Source organism: Ostrinia furnacalis, unplaced genomic scaffold (assembly GCF_004193835.3).
Source record: "Ostrinia furnacalis isolate ACB-3 unplaced genomic scaffold, ASM419383v2 OfSCF0397, whole genome shotgun sequence".
NCBI classification, from domain to species: Eukaryota; Metazoa; Arthropoda; class Insecta; order Lepidoptera; family Crambidae; genus Ostrinia; species Ostrinia furnacalis.
In genome coordinates, this window is record NW_021130636.1 from 328,116 (window position 1) to 348,663 (window position 20,548).

A 20,548-nucleotide genomic window follows, 5' to 3' on the forward strand; every position below is an offset into this window, starting at 1 on the left:
TATTCTGCTTCAGAGTTTTATATTTACCTACTATGAATTATTACTTCTTGAGATATTAAATGCAAAGCTAGGGATTTCAATATTATTATGAATTGAATAGCAAAGAACTTAGCTAAAACGACGCTAAATGTAAATCTCTTAAAATATTGTAATTTCATCATTCACAGACTCGAATCTATTAAGTAGCTATAATACATTTTACCTAAGTAAGTTTATAATTTTGAAGTGATTAGAATTTAAGATTTGTCTTGACTGTAAGTAGGTTCTTCATATTATATCATATTAGCTTACCTATGAAAGGATTGTCTTTCCCATTTCTGATGGACAGCCTGGTGGTTCTATTAAGCGTGCCATCTTTGTCCCCGTTGAGCGACCCGTTCCGTTTGTCCAGGGTCCCGATGAGCAGCCGACGCTCGGGGGGGATCGGGCGGGGATCCAGGTCGGGGCCGAGCGCCGAGCTGGCCGGCGTGATTAGGGGATCAGCGGGCTCCGGCTCCGAGTCCGCCTCGACCCTCGCTCCCACTGACACTTGCTCATCCACCATTTTACGGAGTTTCGCCTGGATAAAGATAATATTTAAAACTATTGTCTTAGCAAAAATTGCAAATACATAGATAGGTATAGTTAACGAGTAGATTCTTCTTCTTCTCAGTCGGAACACTCTTGTCAAAGTGGTCGTGGTCATCATTATGAATACGAGTAGATATGGCGGTCTTTATATTTGGGAGACGCTGATTGATACATTCTAACATTAATGATAGAAGGTCATCAATTTATATTTGCTTGTTGTGCAAATTGCAAATACATACAGTCACCTAGAGGACAGACGACCTATTATAGTCATACCACTTTATCCTCACTGCTTTAAAATTATCATGAGTGAGAATAAAATTATTTTTGAAATAATATATCTGATTTTGTCATTCAAAGTTGAAAAGTCCCTTATAGTAAATTAATGTGTTTATAAATTCTCCCCGACGTAAACAATGAACTTAATCCCGACCTAAATCATAATGCCGATGGCTCTAAATATTGAAATAGTTAATCCCAGAACAGAGTCCCTTTGTTAGCCAATTTATAGGACGAAATATAGATTCAAGTTGGAGGCCTATTCAACACGCCCTTGGGTTAACAGTGGTGTTATATTACAGCGATCCGACCAAGTTTTATCTGCTTCTATTAATCTAAGCAATGCTGCTATTTAGTTAATCCACCTGCCGCTTGACGTAATCGTCGTTCAGGGCTCAATTAAGAGCCTACCGTACATCTAAAAGAGCATTTTAAAATAAATGACAAGTTTAATTAAACTTTTCTTTAAAAAAATTCCTTAGGTAAATTTATATCTGACCACTATTTTTGAATGATCAATATCTCTAATAATATGTGCTACGAGATATCTAGTCTTCTACAAATTAAAATTATTTTAATGTCACACTTTACAACTAAAACTCGTTTTAACTAGACAGATCACTAATAGGTGAGCAACCCTCAACACACTTTACAGGAGACCCTTTAAGTTTAATAGCCCCATTTTAGAACCCTGCAAACACCGTAATCATCTAAAATGCGTTTTTGATCTGATGTGCAATGCTAAACTTTTTAATTGCTATTGGATCGCGTGATCATGCGTCTACCTATCACGTATGCAGCGTCAGTTTAACCCAGGGTTTAACGTAAACCGACGATTAAGTGATCCACTTATGTTAACGATTGGACTGTATTACGCCACAGCACACGCGACTTATCAATTTGGAATTAACTAACCATAATATTTATTTAAACCACCATAAAGGTGCAATTCATAAAAATAACCTCATATCATAATGGATTTGGTTTATGGTGTCGTTAATTCTGATCCATGGGACTCGAAAATTGCTTTTGCCAATTGCAATGTACTAATAAAATTGCTATAATAAAAATATTCGTGCCTAATAATATGCAATTACGTTTTTATGGTCAAATTGAAGTGTTATACACCTTATAAGTCTACGATAATTTTCCAAAGTTCATGTTGACGAATATGTAACACCAATACTCGCGAATGTACCTACACTATATCCGTTGCGTGTTTATAATTTTGCCAAATCAAATAACCCAACAAAAGTTGACAGTTGAGTTTTAAAGTTAAATCATGTTTTTCATAACTTGCCAAAACATTCCATATACCTGCCTATTCCGTTATGTAATGCTGAAGTTTGCGATGAAAATACAAAGTATTATTTGTGTAACACAAATAATACTTTGTTTTTTCATCGCATATACAAAATGCTTTGAATTATTTTCAACTATAATAAAATTATTATGTAGGTAGGTATGTGATGTGTAAAATGTAAGATTACTTGTGATCGATGTATGTAGGTACAGTCAACAGCACATCAGATTCCTACATACGGCTCTTTCAAATTAGAGTGGATTCGACCAAACAAGAGTAAATATTATTCTCAAAATAAATCGAAGTCAAACTGTCAATGTGCCAGTTATACCAAGAGTTATTCTCGGATAAAAGTTTGGTCGAATCAGGCCTTAGACGTTCGTTTTGAGACGGATTATAATCCGTTTGTGAGGCCGCACACGGAAAACTTTATGATATTGCGTTGGAATCAAATTGACGAGTACCAACAGTAAGTGTGCAGACTTGCATTCGCATGACAACCATCTAGCTCAAAACGTCTAGTTTGAAATTTGAAAGAACTCTTATGATATCTGCTGCTAAATAACGTCTATTACAATCACATTAGAGCTACATTGTTTAGTTGGATATACAGATAGTACACGAGTTACACTTCACTTAAGATCAGATCATCAGTACCGATGTGATCTTACCTGGGCGTCACCTAGTATGCGGCGCACTAGCGCCATCAGGCGGCCGTGGCAGGCGCTGGCATGCTATCCCCCGCCACCCCCCCGGCCCATGGTCCCCGTGACACCTGCCACTCGTGCCTCCAAACTTGGGAACTATTGCAACTATTCCACTTTGCCCCACTCTCCCTCCGCTCTCGGACGTGCCGAATTTATTGCTCGGTGACTGTCTGAAACAAAAGATATTGTGTTGTCAAAATATCCTCCTCTTTTGTGTGTAAATCCTTAAGAACTTATGTGTTGAGTGAATAGGTTTAGTTTCGGTTTCTTTTATTGGTTTTCCTCAAGCTTTGGTTGGTAGTTTGGCGTATGAAGATTTATTATAAAAACTCACACTCACGAGAACAATGTCAAGATAATTATGTAAAATATTATTTAATGAAAGAAAGAACAAATACATTTTATTCTCAAATCCTACTTAGCGTTCTCCGTTCAACCTCGTCACTGTATTATCGATTCCATCGCCTGAAACTTTTTCATTAGTTGCTGTGAAAGTTTCAGACCAATTTAAGTAGATGATTCGTCAAATTATTAAGTAGATCCTAATAATTCAAGAGACGGATATTCCATTCCTCAGCCTTGGGAGTTTTTGTTCTTTCTTTTAATCTCAGAGAAACCTAAAGATATACGTTTCCTGCGACTTTGTGCATATGTGGAAATGATTTTCCATCAGTTTTTTGGGAAATAGTTTTGAAGTTTATTTATTAGGCACAGTCTAAGAGCGCCTTCACATTAGGGCGTCAGAAACGCGACAGTTATAATGTGAAGGCAGGAAACAACTGTTACATAGTATGAAATTATAATCTACACTAATATTATAAAGAGGAAAACTTTGTTTGTTTGTTTAGTTGTAATGGATAGGCTCAAAAACTACTGGACCGATTTTAAAAATTCTTTCACCATTCGAAAGCTACATAACTCACGAGTAACATAGGCTAAATTTTATTTTGGAAAACAATAGGGTCCCGTAAAATATTTGGGATTTTCATAAGACGTGGAAAAGCGCCATCTATCGTCATTGCTTAAAATCTTCTTGCGCCTGACAAACATTTTTGAGGTACGTAAATATTCATGAAGGCAAAGCTGTCAAACGCCATCTATCGACATCATTAGTAAATTAGTAACTTAATGTTACATGTACTATGAATAGCGCTGTTCGTAAATAATATTGAAAATTTAATAAATAAAGATATTTTATGTAATTGAACCATTCACTGTATGTACCTATTTGAATCATTCACTGTGTTTAAACGAGCAAGTCAAAGTGTTAATTAGTGACTTTTTACAAACTTCCTTGCAAATTCTTACTATGTGCCGCCATCTACCGAGATGAATATTAGGGTACGGTTCAGCGGCGGACAAATGGGATGGGCGCGTGGGCGATTGTAGTTAAATAGGACCTTATACAGAAGCTCAGTTGCACAGCGTGCTATGGAGAGGGCTATGCTTGGTGTTTCTTTGCGAGATCGAATCAGAAATGTGGAGATCCGTAAACGAACCAAAGTCGCTGACATAGCCCAACGGATTAGCAAGCTGAAGTGGCAATGGGCAGGGCACATAGTACGCAGAACTGATGGCCGATGGGACAGAATGGTTCTGGGATGGAGGCCGCGTACCGGAAAACGTAGCTTGGGACTACCACCTACAAGGTGGACCGACGACATCGTAATGGTAGCAGGGAAGCGCTGGACGCAGGCCGCTTCCAATCGATCAACATGGAAAGCATTGGGGGAGGCCTTTGTTCAGCAGTGGACGTCCTATGGCTGAAATGGTGGTGGTGGTGGTGGTACATAATATACTGAAAATGTATCATTAGAAATCAACCACGGGGGCTAAGGAGATAAAAGGAGGGTTGGAAGTTTATGTTATGAAAGTCCTATGTGTTTAAAGAAAGAGAGTTGAAATTTAAAATGTATGCGCTATAGATGCTAAGAGCGGATTTTACGAAACTCCACCCCTAATGGAGTAAAACGAGGTCCACGCGTACGAAGTCGCGGGCGGCCGCTAGTTATTATGATAAAGTACTTTGATTGTGATACCCAAATAACATATTAAGAACACTAATATAAAAGTATAGTACTATTAGTTTTAGAGAACTTTATCCAAACCCCCATCATTATCGAAGTAATTTAGTATCCAGAATCTATTTCCGCATACTACTAAAGTCACTCGGCATAATTACTATGATGAATATTGAAAACTTCGTACTTGATAGCCTACGAAGCCTGAAGTAGGTCAACAGTCGACACTCGCTGAATAGATACTAGTACGTAGCTACGTGTTGCCACGGTTTTACAAAAATTGCTATTTGGTACGAGCGCGCCTAAAAATTTTATGAATAAGAACTTTTCCCGTGTTTTAAACAGCGCTAAATAGTCATAATGGAAAAAGTAGCATAATATATTTTTCTGTTAAATAAAATAAAAACATGGCAGGCAGTATGTTTTGAGAACAACTTACAATTTATAATTTGTGTGAGATAAACGAACATCATAAATTGGAAAGAAAGGAAATACATTTACTTGGTATAGGTACTTTATATAAGTTGTCAAAACGCAATAATAGCAATTCGGAGTTAAATACTCGTATGTCATCCTTTTCGTTTCGGTAATTGAGTTGACTAAAAAGTTATTGAATTCAACTAAAATTCTAATTACTTATAGTTATTCAAAAACTAATTTGTTTTTAAGCTTCAACTGAATTGAATTAATCAATTAACCTCAATCCGAACTCACTATGTGAATGTAAAAGGATTCCTTGTTTACTTTATCCACCCCTTATTAAGTTGTAGTAGTTAGTTATGTACTTCGATTCTTCATAAATCAAGAAAAGCTACATTGAATGCGACGTGGGCGTACCTACTGCTTTTTGCTTTTATGTAGTCATTAATTAGAGAGCACCATTGAAGCCATATTTTATCTGCAATGCGTTATTATTATCTATATTTTATTTGTTATACGGTAATTATAACCAATAGAGTGCTTTTCAGTGCTTATACTTACTGAGTGTTTTGAAGCAAATGAATGCTTCAATATTTTATAATATTATTTACTTGTACTTATAGGAAACCGACCAAAATATTCCATTTCCATCATTTTAAAGCAAAGCTGTGGAAGTTGATCGTATAACGTATTCACTGTTCGAAACAACAAAATCACAATCAAAATCATACCAGACAATTTTTTTTGGGTAATATATCCCTTATTTTTTGTACATAAGACACCTTATTTGTCCCGAAGTGATGTCGTTTGTACGCAAAGGGGTACCTACCCCTATCCTGCCGGCAAAGAAAATTACAGCTTGTTAAGTTAACCCTGCTAATTACAGCTTCTAACTATAAAAAAATTACAGGCTCCTTGATTGCCTGCTAAGTGGTAATAAGGTAAAGAGCAGGAACTTGCGAAACTCGTTAGTAGGGTGCCGCGGGCGACTCTTCTAGCGACCCTTGTCTTTTATAAATACTATCCTTCTTTTTCATTCATTATTTACCGAGGACATCCTTAACATAATGTTTTCACAATATTTAATGTCAAAAGCAAGATGATAGACTAAGTAAAGATATCCTTGTTACACCTAATATTTGCACAATGATCACTGTCAAAAGCGATACAAACCACAAGCAGGCGTTGTTACGTTTCTGGATTCAAAGTATTCAAACCCACATCATAAGGATTCAATAATTGAGCAAAATCGGATTATGCTTATTTATACTCGACCTACTTAAATACATCATAAATTGTGATAAAAATAGGTAAAGACTAAGCTTTTCCTCAATCTTCCCTGATGGAAAATCGTGTCGTTTCATTATTGTACTTACTAATGAAAATATTTTGAATATAAGGAGGCAAACTAAAAGGAGTCCAAATTAAGTGGACCTCACTATCGTATTCAGCTGATATTGAATAGCCATTTCAAAGGCTCGTAGTTGGAAACTATGAAGTTTAGATTAACATTAATTGTTGAGAAAGCAATTTGATCCTAAGTTATATCGCCTATCCAATGAATTAGGTAAGCACACAGGGGTGCAAAAACAGTACGTATCAATTTGCTCTAAAATTTTCGTCCTGCAAGTGGAGTTGTGTTTAAAAACACGTTGATATTTTAGTGCCGCAATGAATTATGTGTTTCCTTTGATTTTACGGTAGCCACTATAATTTTTTGTTGCAAAATAAGACCTTACAACTACATTTAAGACGCTAGTCTTTGATGATGTGCCTTGGACCGTGAGGGTAAGAAAATGGTTTTGAATTAATGTATTTTTACGATGTTGCCAGCAAAGGCCGACATTCCGATCACGATTGCGATCCCGATCGGCGAAACACAATTGCACGGTTTTCTAAGCGAAAATATTGCAGTGAGAAAATCCTGGCACAATGAAAATAGTTGTTTATTGAATTCCCCAGCTGTTTGCAATGACGTAAGTACATGCTTCGGTCGGCCAGCTGATGCAATTACAACGGACAAAAACATTCAACAAACTGCAAAACAATTTTACCGCGATGCAAATATCGGAAGGAACTTCAACGTGCAGAATTTTAAACGGATTTGTTCCATTTGGTTTTCATTTTGGTTTAAAATTGTAAAACGATATTATTATGTTATTTTTTGTTTGCATAATGTACAATTATTATCAAAACTGACCTAGTTTTTTCTATGCGGGATCAAAATAAACTTGTTCTAAAATATCTTATTCCTTAAAGTAGTAGTTAGAAAATAAGACATTAAATAAATTAATTAAGTAAGTTATCAATATACGTAATTTTAAGTTACTTATAGAAGTCAACTAGGTATAGACACCTACCTATAGTTCTGCTTGGCCCTCACCAGAAACAGAGCCCTAATAACTATGCTGCACCACACTTCAGGAAGAAGATTTACCAAGTTTCTTTTTTAAATTAAGGCTGTTATCCTGACGAATATAGCCCGGGAGAGGGTCTAAAGCGGTAATTTGCGAAGGCGGCTCGTTGAGCTCTCGCTCCAGTTATTGGCCGCAAAATTGATTAAAATTCCAACTGCGTAAGGAAGACTCATCTACTTTTTTATTAGATTGCGTCTAGAGCGTTTCGGTTCTTTTTTTTAACTCTATCCACTTGATTTCGCTGAGTGGTGCCGGTAGCTTGATATACTTTTCGAGCGAAAAGGATTCTGTAAGAAACAATCAAATCAGATTAATTTAATCCGGACGTCAAAATTGAAAAATTTCGTCTGAGTAAAGTATCTGATAAAGGAAGCGATCTTAATTTTTCGTCCCCCTAAAGCAGCTAAAGTGTAGTAAATTCGTTAAAAAGAATTAAATTGTAATGAAAAATTTTTCGTCATTTAGTTAAATCGTTCTGTATTCGTGTATTATGTAGGTTGTATACCTTCTAAGAAAAGTAGGAAAATCTTTAATTTTCCAGTTAAAATTTTCCTTGGCTTCAACACCAAAAAGATGGTCTGAATACCAATCTGTCCTTTACACTCTATTTAGGAAATTGTCTTTTTCATACCTTCCTTTAATCTACGCGATAACGCCTCTACAATTTAAATCAATGTAGCTGACGTTTAATTTAGATTTACCCTCCTCCTTGAGGGTCGTCACGTCACGAATGCAGTATTCATCAAAGTAATTGCGCAGTTTCATTAAAAACCCCGGCACATCCTTCAAGATTTGCATAAAAAGGTCTCGAGGCTCCGTAGAGCCTCGGTTCAGTAACATTGAACCAATTTTTAAACGTCACATCGCCTTTCGTATACCCAGGTATGTTTCAAAGGGGCAGGGGAATAAAGGCTTGGCCTTGAGTGCTTGTCAGAAAGTTTGCTTTGCTCTCTTTTGGGTCAGCCTAGCGTAATTGATCAAAATACGGAGGGCATTAAGCCGTCGCGGTGTTGATGCTATTGGGCCATGTCAAATAAACGCTTGTGACTGTTCATAGTCATGTAATAATAACTTAAAGGTGGTATCATGTACTGGGACACGGTAAAAGTTTTTTGGTAATAAGTTGATGATACAAGTAACATCAGTTAAAATTATTCCATGACCCATGTTTTATACACTATCGACCTCATAATTTGAATTGGATTTCCGACTAAACTTCAACTGTAATTTCATCGTAATTGCTCCTCGGGTCGGTATTACAAGATATCGTAGGTAGTTCAGGTTTAATTAAAACGTGGTCGATATTTTATACCCTACACCCACGCGGCCATAGAGTAACTAACTAACCTAACCTCCTAAATAAACAATTATGTATTATGTATTTCAAATTGCTTACCAACTTGATGGTATTAAAATGCTTTGAATTTTCAGTTACTTCAGCCAAAACCACACACACAATATTACAATGCCCAGGAATTTCACGTGCTATTTTTCCAGATTTTTGGCGGGAACTATTTTCATTTTTTGTAAAAAAAATGCAACACTTTTTTGTCAATAGAAACAATCCAGTGCAACGTGTTAGTTTTTTTCTTTTTAAATTAAATGGTGATTGTGTTTGTCGTTGGTTTAATCCTCTTTTGTAATTTTCACTAACAAGTTATTCCAATTTTTTTTCAGGCAAATTGAATGCAAACGTAAACTTTGTAACTAGGTATGGCTATGTAAATCGGCGTTTCTATTTTGAGTAAACGATCAATTGAAAAGTCTTTAAGTCTTTAAGCCACGTAGTAAATCAATAGCTCATCCCGGGAACAAAGGGAACACAGGTGACGAGAATTATCCCTTAGGAGGAGCAGGACTATATTTACGGCATAACTTGCGACTTTCCAACACAGGCCTCCCGTAACGGCCTCATAAATAGACAAAGTTTAAACCTAAACAGTTAACTATTTCAACAAACATTATTTTCCCCTCTAATATTCTGTTTCGCACAGAGATTATTGTTTATGTGTTGTCGTGTTCGGTGTTATGGACGATTTTGTTTTTATGATTAAGTATGTTATGATAAAATATAAAAGGTTTTACACTGACATTTTGTGTAAAATAAAATGTGTAACTGTAGCTACGGACAACATCAGACTGAATATTTTTAATGTAATAATAAAGAATATTAGGCCCTAATATTTCGGATTGACAAACACTAAGCTTTATTTTTACTTCAGAGCATTCTATGCTCTTCTCTGTGAACATTTAAACTTAGATAGGTACATCTTATGATAGCCTATCTTTACTAACACTTAATTATACTAAAGCAGTAACAAGATAAAATTAATTTCGTCGAAATCTGAACTCGTTGAACAAAATCCCCGGTTGAGTTAATTCGTGTTCAGGCTGTGTATACTTGTACAAAGTTGCGAGTTTAAACAGCCGTGAAAGTCGTGAGTGTCTTGTATTCGCGAGTTTGTTTTTAATTATCCCGGATTACACTCTCTTAACTTGGAGGATGCGTTCGACAGGTCCCGTAAAGAGGGGTTACGTTGCTAATGAACTATGTAAACATGAGCGCATTTGAGATCAACCTGGAGGGCTATTCTACGCTATTAACTCACCCGGAATGATCAGATTTCCAGAGCTTTTAATTGGACTGCTTTGGTTTTGAATTTGGAATACCGAGCGTTATTGCGAATGTGTTTTGTTTTATTTTTATGATAGGTCATCCAATTGAAATAATTTTTAAAAAGTATTGTTTAGAATACTTTCCGGACTTTTCTATAGGGCTGGCCATTTTGGATCTGAATTTAAAATACCATGTAAACAATATTTCGACAGTGTTTTGTTTCGATTTGAAACCTTTTAATACTCATTCAAGTAAAATCCTTCTTATTGTTATAGGCGTTGATTTCATGTAAGGTGCTTAACTGCAATACCTATTTCATAATACAAAATGTGATTTGGATAATGAAAAGAAGTTTTATTTCCTTGAATTCCTTGTTACTTACTGCAAAGACTAATTTTAGGCAAGTTATTTTTTTTGTTAGTTACTTTAAGGAAGATAAGCAAAGACAAGGCAAGAGAGCACAACGTCATTTGGCGAAGGCACCTTAATAATAAATATGTAGAAAAGAATTCATGAAATAACGCTGTTATAACCCAAGCTATTCCATTATGGAGATAGGTATTGTTGCGCGCTAGAATACTAATAACGTAATAACTAAGCAAATAAACATGCAACCAATAACGCGGTCTTATAAACAGTAGGAGAATTTAATTTGCGACGATGTACGTGACTTATTTTCATACCCCTGAACTAGTTTCAGGGAATGGGTTTTCATGGCAAGAATAAGAATCGTGACTGAAAAGACGGTATGAATTTTCTGAATATTCTTGGAAATATACTTCAAAAGAGCGAGAGAAATATAAGCAAAATTATATTACTTTTGATTTTTGGGGCCGTACTTAGAAACGATGATAAAATTAAATCTACGCTTGAGACTAGACTCACTATTACAGTTCTGTCCAAATAGTAAAATTTTACTATTTACGCAAAAACTTGATACCTACTTTTTATAATGTCTACTTAAGCCGTCATAGATTTTTTAGTAAAAGCACTCTGAAGTCATTTTGTGTTGTGTATTTTGTGTCAAATTATTTGTAGCCATAAATTTCGAACCTATCATTGTTATAATTTTCAACACAGTAAATTATAATACACGTGGAAAACTATTTACCAACAACACCTACGAGTACATCAAGTACCGTGATTTCAGCTACCCTTTGAAACTCCGTGCATTACTTCTCAAGCATCGATGTGGAGGTAAAATACTCCAGGTTCCCGGCAGAAGTTGGGCCAAGTTCCGCGCGCTATCCACGCAGCGACCCGTGTTTCAGCAACCCGCTAACTAGATACGGGCTTGTCTCTACAACTTCCGTGCCGCCGCAAAACGCTGTCGCACTGATTTTGTTTGAAGTCTTTTTTAATAACTAAAACCCATGTTAAAATAAATAAAATATACGTATCTCTTTACGTTCTTACTCTACGAGGGGACTTTAGTACGCTGTTATATCATCATAAGTGTTTTTGTATCTTTTTGTAAGTACGCAGTTCAGTTCATATTTTAAAGCTTAAGTTTTGTTGACTTTCACTTAATTTGAACATACTTTTTCACTATTTTCGTTTAAAAATAAATTTATAGCAACCATAAAATTTATAATAGCTTTCCGTTTCATTTACTTTCCGCTCTGATCAAAAGCCACCATAAAATAGTTGTTTCATCTACTTTATTAATAATAAAGAGAGTCGTTCGGTTCGATTTTATGATTCTCCGCAATCTAAAGTAAGTGGACTAACATTATGCAAATAGTCTGGATTCAAAACATCCTTTTCGCTGAAATGCAAAGTTCGGTTCATGAATAAGGACATAAAAACTCTTGGTAATTAAAGAAACTTTCTGAGTGATGGTAATGGGCTGGGCAACTGTTACGCCGAAAGCATTAATCATTGTTAAAATGTGGTGCCAATACCTATATCAAATAAGTCACAGATTTTTTAATGACAGATTTGGGAAGTGTTCTAAGATTCGATTTTTGTGTGTCACGCGATTCACGTTCTTTTTTAAATAAACGAACGCATTTTAAAATTCAAATTCTTCTAAATGAGCGATCCCACTTTTTTTAAAAGAGTGCACGATGGCCAGTATTATGATAAATTGGTCCATCTTAAATTAATAATACAGTAAAATTAATTTTAATACATTAAGGTTGGGTATACCAGTGTGCCTACCATGAGTTTACGTTAGGTGAGCTCGCTAGCGAATACGTCAAAAAATTATATGAAGATTTTATTTCTTGAAAGTAGCCGCTAGGGGCGCTGCACAATATGTCATACATTTAAATGTCATATTTTTACGCAGTCGCTAGCGAGCACACCTAACGTAAACTCATGGTAGGCACACTGTTCTTTAATCTTATGGTAATACGAAATTCAAAACGGGAACAGGAAAACCGTGAAAATCAGGATGTTTAATGGTTCTCATAAAGAAAATCGTTTTGAAATTCGAGTCCCTAAGGCAACGTGTGACGATGTAAGTAGGTAATCTGTCTCATAATATTACACGTTTTATCACCTCGGCACCAGCCCGACGGCGTGGAAAGTCAGTCTTTGTATGAGATTTATATACTCACCTTGTGTCAGAGATGTTAAAAAAAAATAGGAAAATGCCCTTAATTAATATGCACATAGAATGAAATACTTATTTGCTGCTTTGTTTTTAAAATCTACATTCAGTATTTTTTGTTAATTTAAAATTTTAAAGCTCTACCTAATTAGTGTCTCAAAACTACTAAAATTATATTTTGCTACTACGAGCTGTGCCTTTGAGTAGACAGTTTGTATTTATAAGCCGCTTTTACCTACCTACGCTACAAACGACAAACAATAAAGAGGAAAACAACATAAAATACCAATTTGTTTGTTCAAACTTAATCTGTTTCAAGTACCGAGACGCAGAAACCTTATAAAAGCAAAGCCCACGGAAACAATGTTTAAGTAAGTGGGCGATTTTCCAAGGCGCCGGGTTCATGAAAGAAAATTGTACTCGCCCGGTGTAGTTTTCATTCACATTGTTGATTGAAATAGAAACTGCTTACTTTACTGAAAGAGAATAATTGAAGGACTTAGAAGATTCGTTTGATTTGCTGGAAATATTTATCAATTTAAAACACTAGCTTCTCCCCGTGACTTTGCTGGTTTTTCCTGTCTACACTATACTAGGTACACAGTGGTTAAGTATATCCTACTATTCTAAAAACTGCATATATTGTACAATTTAGGCAATTATACGAGTATATTACCTATTAAAACAATACAGTCACAGGTAGATTTTCATTGCGCTGCGGATGTAATCTACAAACTGCGTCACAATACTTTTGGAATGCATTTTACAACAAAAAAGGTGCACACGACTGGAAATATCTTCCAATGCACTTTCCAAATTAAAATACAAACAGAAATCGAGAAAAAACCAACATAACCGAGAAACCCGTCGGGTATAAGTTACGCAAGCGCTGCCTATAATAACGGCAAGTGACACGACCGGCACGGTCCGGGCGACTTGACGGGACACCTCGTTTGTGTCGAGACGAGGGGATTCCCATCTCGCGGAAAGAATGGCGTGTCGAAAAGAAAAATTGTTGCACTATGTTACGAGGTCACGTCTACGATGCAACGATTGAACGAATTGAGACGTGGTCAGCGTGTTGAATGCGTTAGTGTTTTGTTTTTAGATCGTATTTTGTTTCTTTATGTTAGACTTGGATGTATAAAATACCTACGCATATCCACCAAACCTCATTTTCATGCTGAAATTGAGTTGGGACTTTTAATTAAGTTTCAGCCCAGACGTAGACAAATCAAATAAGTCGCAGACAGATCGACTGAAGGCAAAAATGTTGACTAAAATGTATAGAGATATATAATTTTTGTACAGATTATTTTTAATTTAAGGCAGTATTTTGCTTTGCTATAACTGTTAAACAGCCAGGTGGCTGTGATTGCTTATGCCTTTTAGTAAAGCTTAAAGTATATACGAAAAGAAACAGGCTATGAAAATGATAACAGCATCGATACGTTTCCCCAAAAGGCGAGAATGCAAAACCAACATCAATGTGTTGTTGTTATAATGCAGAACTAACAAACATCGGAACAGCCAACAAGGGAGCATGAGCATACTCACACGTCGGAACCTCGGCTTATTGTTTTGACTTCCCCCAACCAACCCGCGGCGAACTAACCGCTCTAGCCTGAAGGGTGTGTGTTCTATTGCCGGTGCTTGCCTGCCTTGAGCTTTTTAATTAAACCGTGTAATAAGAGCAAGGGAGGCGAATTATTTTGAAACACGATTGCAATTAATTCCATGTAGTTACTACATGTGCGCCGCACAATTACATGTATCAATTTACTTCACGCACGTTTAGGTATAAATGTAACATATTTTCCTTAGATTGGGTATATTATGGCGTAAGTTGCTCAAATTAAATTCTCGAATTGTTTTTCAGTAAGGTTTATTATTATAAAAAATCTTTATAAGAAATAACCGAAAATGATAATATGAGAAATTGTAAAACATACATCACACGTGTCTTATATCGGAACGCTATTCGTCAGACTAAAAGCATTCAAACAGTAAAACTGCCGATCGCTCTAAAATAAACTCGTCGAAACTCAAATTTGAGCGAGAGCCTCAAATTGAAACTCTTTCCAAGGCTGTCTGCGTTCCCATCGACCAGTAAGTTTTGACGAAACTTTTGTTTTCAGCGATTGTCTTTTTTTTTAGATTGTTTTCCGATGAGCCGATGGTTTTCCGATCCCCTCGTTAGCGTTTCCACCGGGGTAACAAGGGCGTGTATGTGGTTCCGACCCCGTAACGAGCGGGCATGACCTGTGGGTAATACGGTGTTCGAAATAATTGCGCATCGAGGTGAAATGTTTATTATTAGTTCGTCTGTGTTTTGGATCGATTCTTACATTTGAAGATACCTACATAGCCGCTGTCTACATGTCATATTCCTTTTAGTCGCGTATCTATTGAAATCATACGTCCCTAGCGAGGAGAGTTTTGTCGCCCCAAAGTTTATGTAGCCCAAGCCTAAGACAGGCAATCTGAGTTTTCTCACGTAACGTTTGTGCGTCAGCTCGCTACAGGCAGGGGGGACAGCACATAGAGTTTTAAACACTGGGCTATCTAATGCTATTTTGTCACTGATTTACTTTTTTTAAACTCGATATTCAAGAGCAACATTATAAAATCATCAGGACTGCGCTCTCTCTCTTTCTCTCTCTCTGTACTTTGTAATTTAGAAGTTTAAAGAAAAACTCGAGATTTTATTTTCTCGAAATTGTGTTTAAAGAACCAACCGTATTTCAGAGGGCAAGATAAAAATACCGTCTGAAAATTCTTAAATAATTTATGGTTAAACAAACTTACCTTAAGTGAAGTTTGACCGTAATTATACGAGTCGCTGCATCCGAAGAGATTTTCATATTTACCAGGTAGTCCACTTCTCATTGTACTAGGCATCGAACATTTTAGAGCATACAATACAAAAAAGTACTTGTTATGACTCGATATCCGGCGGTAGTGGGACACGCTTACGTCACACCCCTCCNTTTTATTTTTGCGGCACGAACGAGAAATTTCGATGTTACGATGCCCGCACTATCGAAGCGAATGACGACTCGACGGTTGGAGGGGTGTGACGTAAGCGTGCCCCACTACCGCCGGATATCGAGTCATAACAAGTACTTTTTTGTATTGTATGCTCTAAAATGTTCGATGCCTAGTACAATGAGAAGTGGACTACCTGGTAAATATGAAAATCTCGAGGATGCAGCGACGAAGTATAAATGAAGCTCTATTTATTACCACACCAAGTTGCAGAAAAGAATTTACAACTGCGGAATGAGCAATGTACCCAGATAATTTACAAATACATTCTCTCATTATTTTCCGTACGTTTTGTTATCATTACTGAAGTATAATATTTCCGTAGCGAGTCGAGATACCTTGCAAGCATTTCTTTCTTTCGCCGGGCGGGATAAATCTTCTGAGGTATTCATTTTTCTCAGTTTGGTCTTACCCGAGAAAATTACAGTTTTCACACGGATAATGAACAGTAAAGCTTCCTTAAGAATATCCTCCAAGCGATGTGGGACTTCATTACTGCAGATTATTTACTTCGTTAGCTCGCCGCCTACGGTTTATTTTGCGTGTAGGTACAACAGGAAAACAATATAATTCACGAGGCGGATAGAGGTAATGGAAAGTTATTCAGATTTATGCAAGCTAAGAGATTTCGCGGGCTTAATGGAGGTGGCAAATTGAAGGAAAGGCATTTATATTCAGTCTTCATCTTAGGCATATAATAAAATGCTTGAAAGTGTGCTTTCGTTATACTATTGACTCATCATTATCATTTCAGCCACAGGACGTCCACTGCTGAACATAGGCCTCCCCCAATGCTTTCCATGTTGATCGATTGGTAGCGGCCTGCGTCCAGCGCTTCCCTGCTACCTTTACGATGTCGTCGGTCCACCTTGTAGGTGGACGTCTCACGCTGCGTTTTCCGGTACGCGGCCTCCATTCCAGAACCTTTCTGCCCCATCGGCCGTCAGTTCTGCGTACTATGTGCCCTGCCCATTGCCACTTCAGCTTGCTAATACGTCGGGCTATGTCAGCGACTTTGGTTCGTTTACGGATCTCCTCATTTCTGATTCGATCTCGCAAAGAAACACCAAGCATAGCCCTCTCCATAGCACGCTGTGCAACTTTGAGCTTTATTACACAAACAATCTTCCAGTTATTTAATATTGACTACCAAAAACAAATATTTATAGAGCAAATTGAAAAATTTCTAAATAATGAAATCTGTTGAATCATTTTTAATTTAATTTAATACGCTTCGAAAGACAGAACGAGTTATTCTTGTGTTGTTTGGCATTTTCACAATTCACGTCCTTATTATTGATCATTCAAAAACAACAAAATACTAAGTATTTTCAGTTTTCTTACAAAACTAACCATTTCATTTTTGCTCCGTGTCATGTTTGAAGCCGTGATCTCCGAAGTGACGTAACACGGGGTTAGCGATGCCGGGCGGCATCCGAAGCTGCTAAAAATCGCAGCTACGTGAAATTGCGACACGTTATTGTGGACACGATGGAAAGACCGATCTAGCGTGGAATTTGAAATGTTTCTGAAGAGTATTTTGAAGGGCTGAATGTTAGATATTCAGTGTTGGAACGTTTAATCGATAGGAAATTGCTACCTATCTACATACTGTTACAACATGCCACAACAATTAATGTGGAAAAAATTCAGGATCTGCAAAGCTTCAAAAGTGGTTTGCAACATTGCAACATTTCTTTGAGATAGAAACTGTAATAAGAATTTATTATCTATACTTATAATAAATCTGTAGAGAGGTCAATTCTGTACATGAAATATATTTTCAAAATAGCTATCAGGGGGTGATTAGTGATCGATACTGATGCCAAAAATGCAATCAGTAAAATTTTTGTCTGTCTGTCTGTCTGTCTGTTCCTTATAGAAACAAAAACTACTGGACGGATTTTAACGAAACTTGGTAAAATTATTCTTCATACTCCTGGGCAGGTTATAGTACACTTAGGAATTCCCACGGGAACGGGAATTAGCGGGAAAATCCTTTTGTATGAAAAATCTAAACCGCTTAAGTTAGACGCTTGAAATTTGGCATGTAGGTACCTTAGTAAACTTAAAGCTTAGTTACAACAAGGAATTCCAGAAATTCCCACGGGAATGGGATTTAGCGGGAAAATCCTTTTGTATGAAAAATCTAAACCGCTTAAGTTAGACGCTTGAAATTTGGCATGCATGTACCTTAGTAAACTTAAAGCTTAGTTACAATAGGATATTGCAAAATTCCCACGAGAACGGGAGTTAGCGGGAAAAAACATTTGTATGAAAAAATCTAAACCGCGTAAGATAGACGCTTGAAATTTGGCAATTGGCATGCAGGTAGGTACCTTAGTAAACTTAAAGCTTAGTTACAACAGGATATTGCAAAATTCCCACGGGAACGGGAGTTAGCGGGAAAAAACATTTATATGAAAAAATCTAAACCGGGTAAGATAGATGAAGGGGTAAAACGGGATCCACGCGTACGAAGTCGCGGGCGGCCGCTAGTTATACATATAATTGCTATAGAAATGATTTTATCTTTCAACAAATCCTCTCATAACCGAAGTAGATTACTTGTTTTGGAAATAACAAAATATATGAGTTCAATTTTTAGGCTGAGTTGCACCACTCAACTTTGACAGTAAATTTAACGATAACTGGTGCAATTTGTATGGAGTTTGACAGATTTTGACGTTTGTCAAAGTTAAAGTAAGATGGTGCAACCCACCCTTAGTGTATGTAATCATAGAATTCTTTAAAACTACCTGTGTAACCGACCTAAGGCTACATACCTACTGAGTCGCGGTTAAAACCACCCTTCAATAAAACACAGCGGTCAAAGTCCTTCACCTTTCATTTATAATTACATCGCTCTGAAGTTACGGGGTATTTAAAGCGTAATTGACAAAGTTCAAGCGGCGAGGTCGTGAACTCCCGAGGATTCCATTCCATTTGCATACGTGATGGACGCGTGATTGGACCGTTGCTCAATAAACACTGTTCAGGTGGAAAAAACAAAACAATGCGCAATCCCAATTTTACGAGAGAGAACGCTATGACTAGAGAAGCGCTCGCGGAATCGTTATAGATCTATGAATTTAAAAGGCTACACGAAAATTATGAACATTTATACAGGGACCAAGTCTTTTTACTTTTGAAAAACGGTTTTTAAAAAACAAAGTAAAAGGGCAACCGATTTTGCGCTCGTTATGATGTTTTTGTACATATGTAGATTCAACTTTCCTAGTTAACTTACTTATGAAGATCTTCCAACGTACTAAAATGGGTTAAAGAAAAAAATAACTATAAAAAACAAACCGATTCAGAGATTCCTAAATAATTTTCAGTGTGCTCGTAACGAACCAATCATAGAATATAAAAAATCTAAAAACGGAGCCTAATTTAACTATCGCTTCACATCGGCCCGTGTTTTTGACAGAGCCGTTAAATATTTTCATTAATGAATAGCGGTGGGTGCTTCGAATACAGGTAAGTACAGTCGGCGAAATAAACTGCCGACAACTCGATGGGTGCTTGAGACCGTTTGGAGGACCCAGCCACCTACTAGAGAGATCGTATAAAATTAAAAGCCCTTAATGTTTCCCGAGATAAGTTTACCGGTAAATTAATAAGAGTGGATAGCTCTAAATGAAACGTAGATTTACAAGAAATCACTCATGATTGGAGTATACCTACGAGTAGGTAAACAGATTAATAACACGTTTCAGAATAATTTCGCGATTATAAAAGCAACACAACATGTATTGCTTCTTTATAATCTATAACATGTCTTTGTAACATGATTAATCCTCCATGAACCTTTTTGCTCCTACAACATAAACAAAAGCCAGTCAACCTGTGCATCCCTACAGCTCCAACTCGCGGGATTAATATTAGATTGTTAATTACTCCGTGTTTGATGTATTGCACTCGAGTCACCGCGCTAACTATAGTTCGGCAGAGCACTTGCCGTGGGTGCGGCTTACATAGGAAATTAACATCGTCTATGCAATAGGTGGGCGAATTTCCAATACGAATTCGGTGGGGATTGCCGTCGGAGTAATTATTTTTGGACTGCTAAATAGGCTGTGCCGAACTGAGATATCGTGAGAAAGTAATAAACAATTTATTTAGGCTGAGTTGCACCACCTAAATTTGACCGTAACTATAACGATAACCGGTGTTTTTTGTATGGACTTGGACAGATTTTTGACGTTTGTCAAAGTTAAAGCAAGATGGTGCAACCCAGCCTTAGTTGATAGCGAGAAAGAAAATCCAACCGCGAAGGTTTTAAGACAAACTAACACCCATTTAAAGAAGACTAATAATGCGTTGCCATGATTTTCGTGCGAATTGTTTACGTGATTTGAAGTTGCTTTAGGTACTGATACACATGCTTTTATAGCAATACTCTGAAACTATTTTGAATTCTGAAAAACTTTTCAATCAGTTCTTTGATATGATGATATCTCCAGGTTTATATTTTGTACTCTTAGACTGGGTTGCACCATCTAACTTTAACTTTGACAAACGTCAAAAATATGTCAAACTCCATACAAACACCGGTTATCATCTTTACGGTCTTAATTAGGTGGTGCAACTCAGCCTTAAAAAT

General features: G+C 36.7%; 1 protein-coding gene across 6 annotated transcripts in view; it reads right to left on the bottom strand.

Annotated features, from left to right (window-relative positions):
* Liprin-gamma (liprin protein kazrin) overlaps positions 1-20,548 on the bottom strand; it is a 110,648-nt gene that overhangs the window by 20,599 nt on the left and 69,501 nt on the right. For 5 of the 6 annotated variants that reach the window (XM_028318875.1, XM_028318861.1, XM_028318883.1 and 2 more), the window contains exons 3-4: positions 2,824-3,029; positions 292-559 (exon numbers count right to left, since the gene is read on the bottom strand). In XM_028318875.1, coding sequence (XP_028174676.1) covers positions 292-559; positions 2,824-2,859 — 304 coding nt within the window. In that variant the 5' untranslated portion in view covers positions 2,860-3,029. The remainder of the gene's footprint in view (positions 1-291; positions 560-2,823; positions 3,030-20,548) is intronic. The other variant, XM_028318852.1, reaches the window with a different exon arrangement.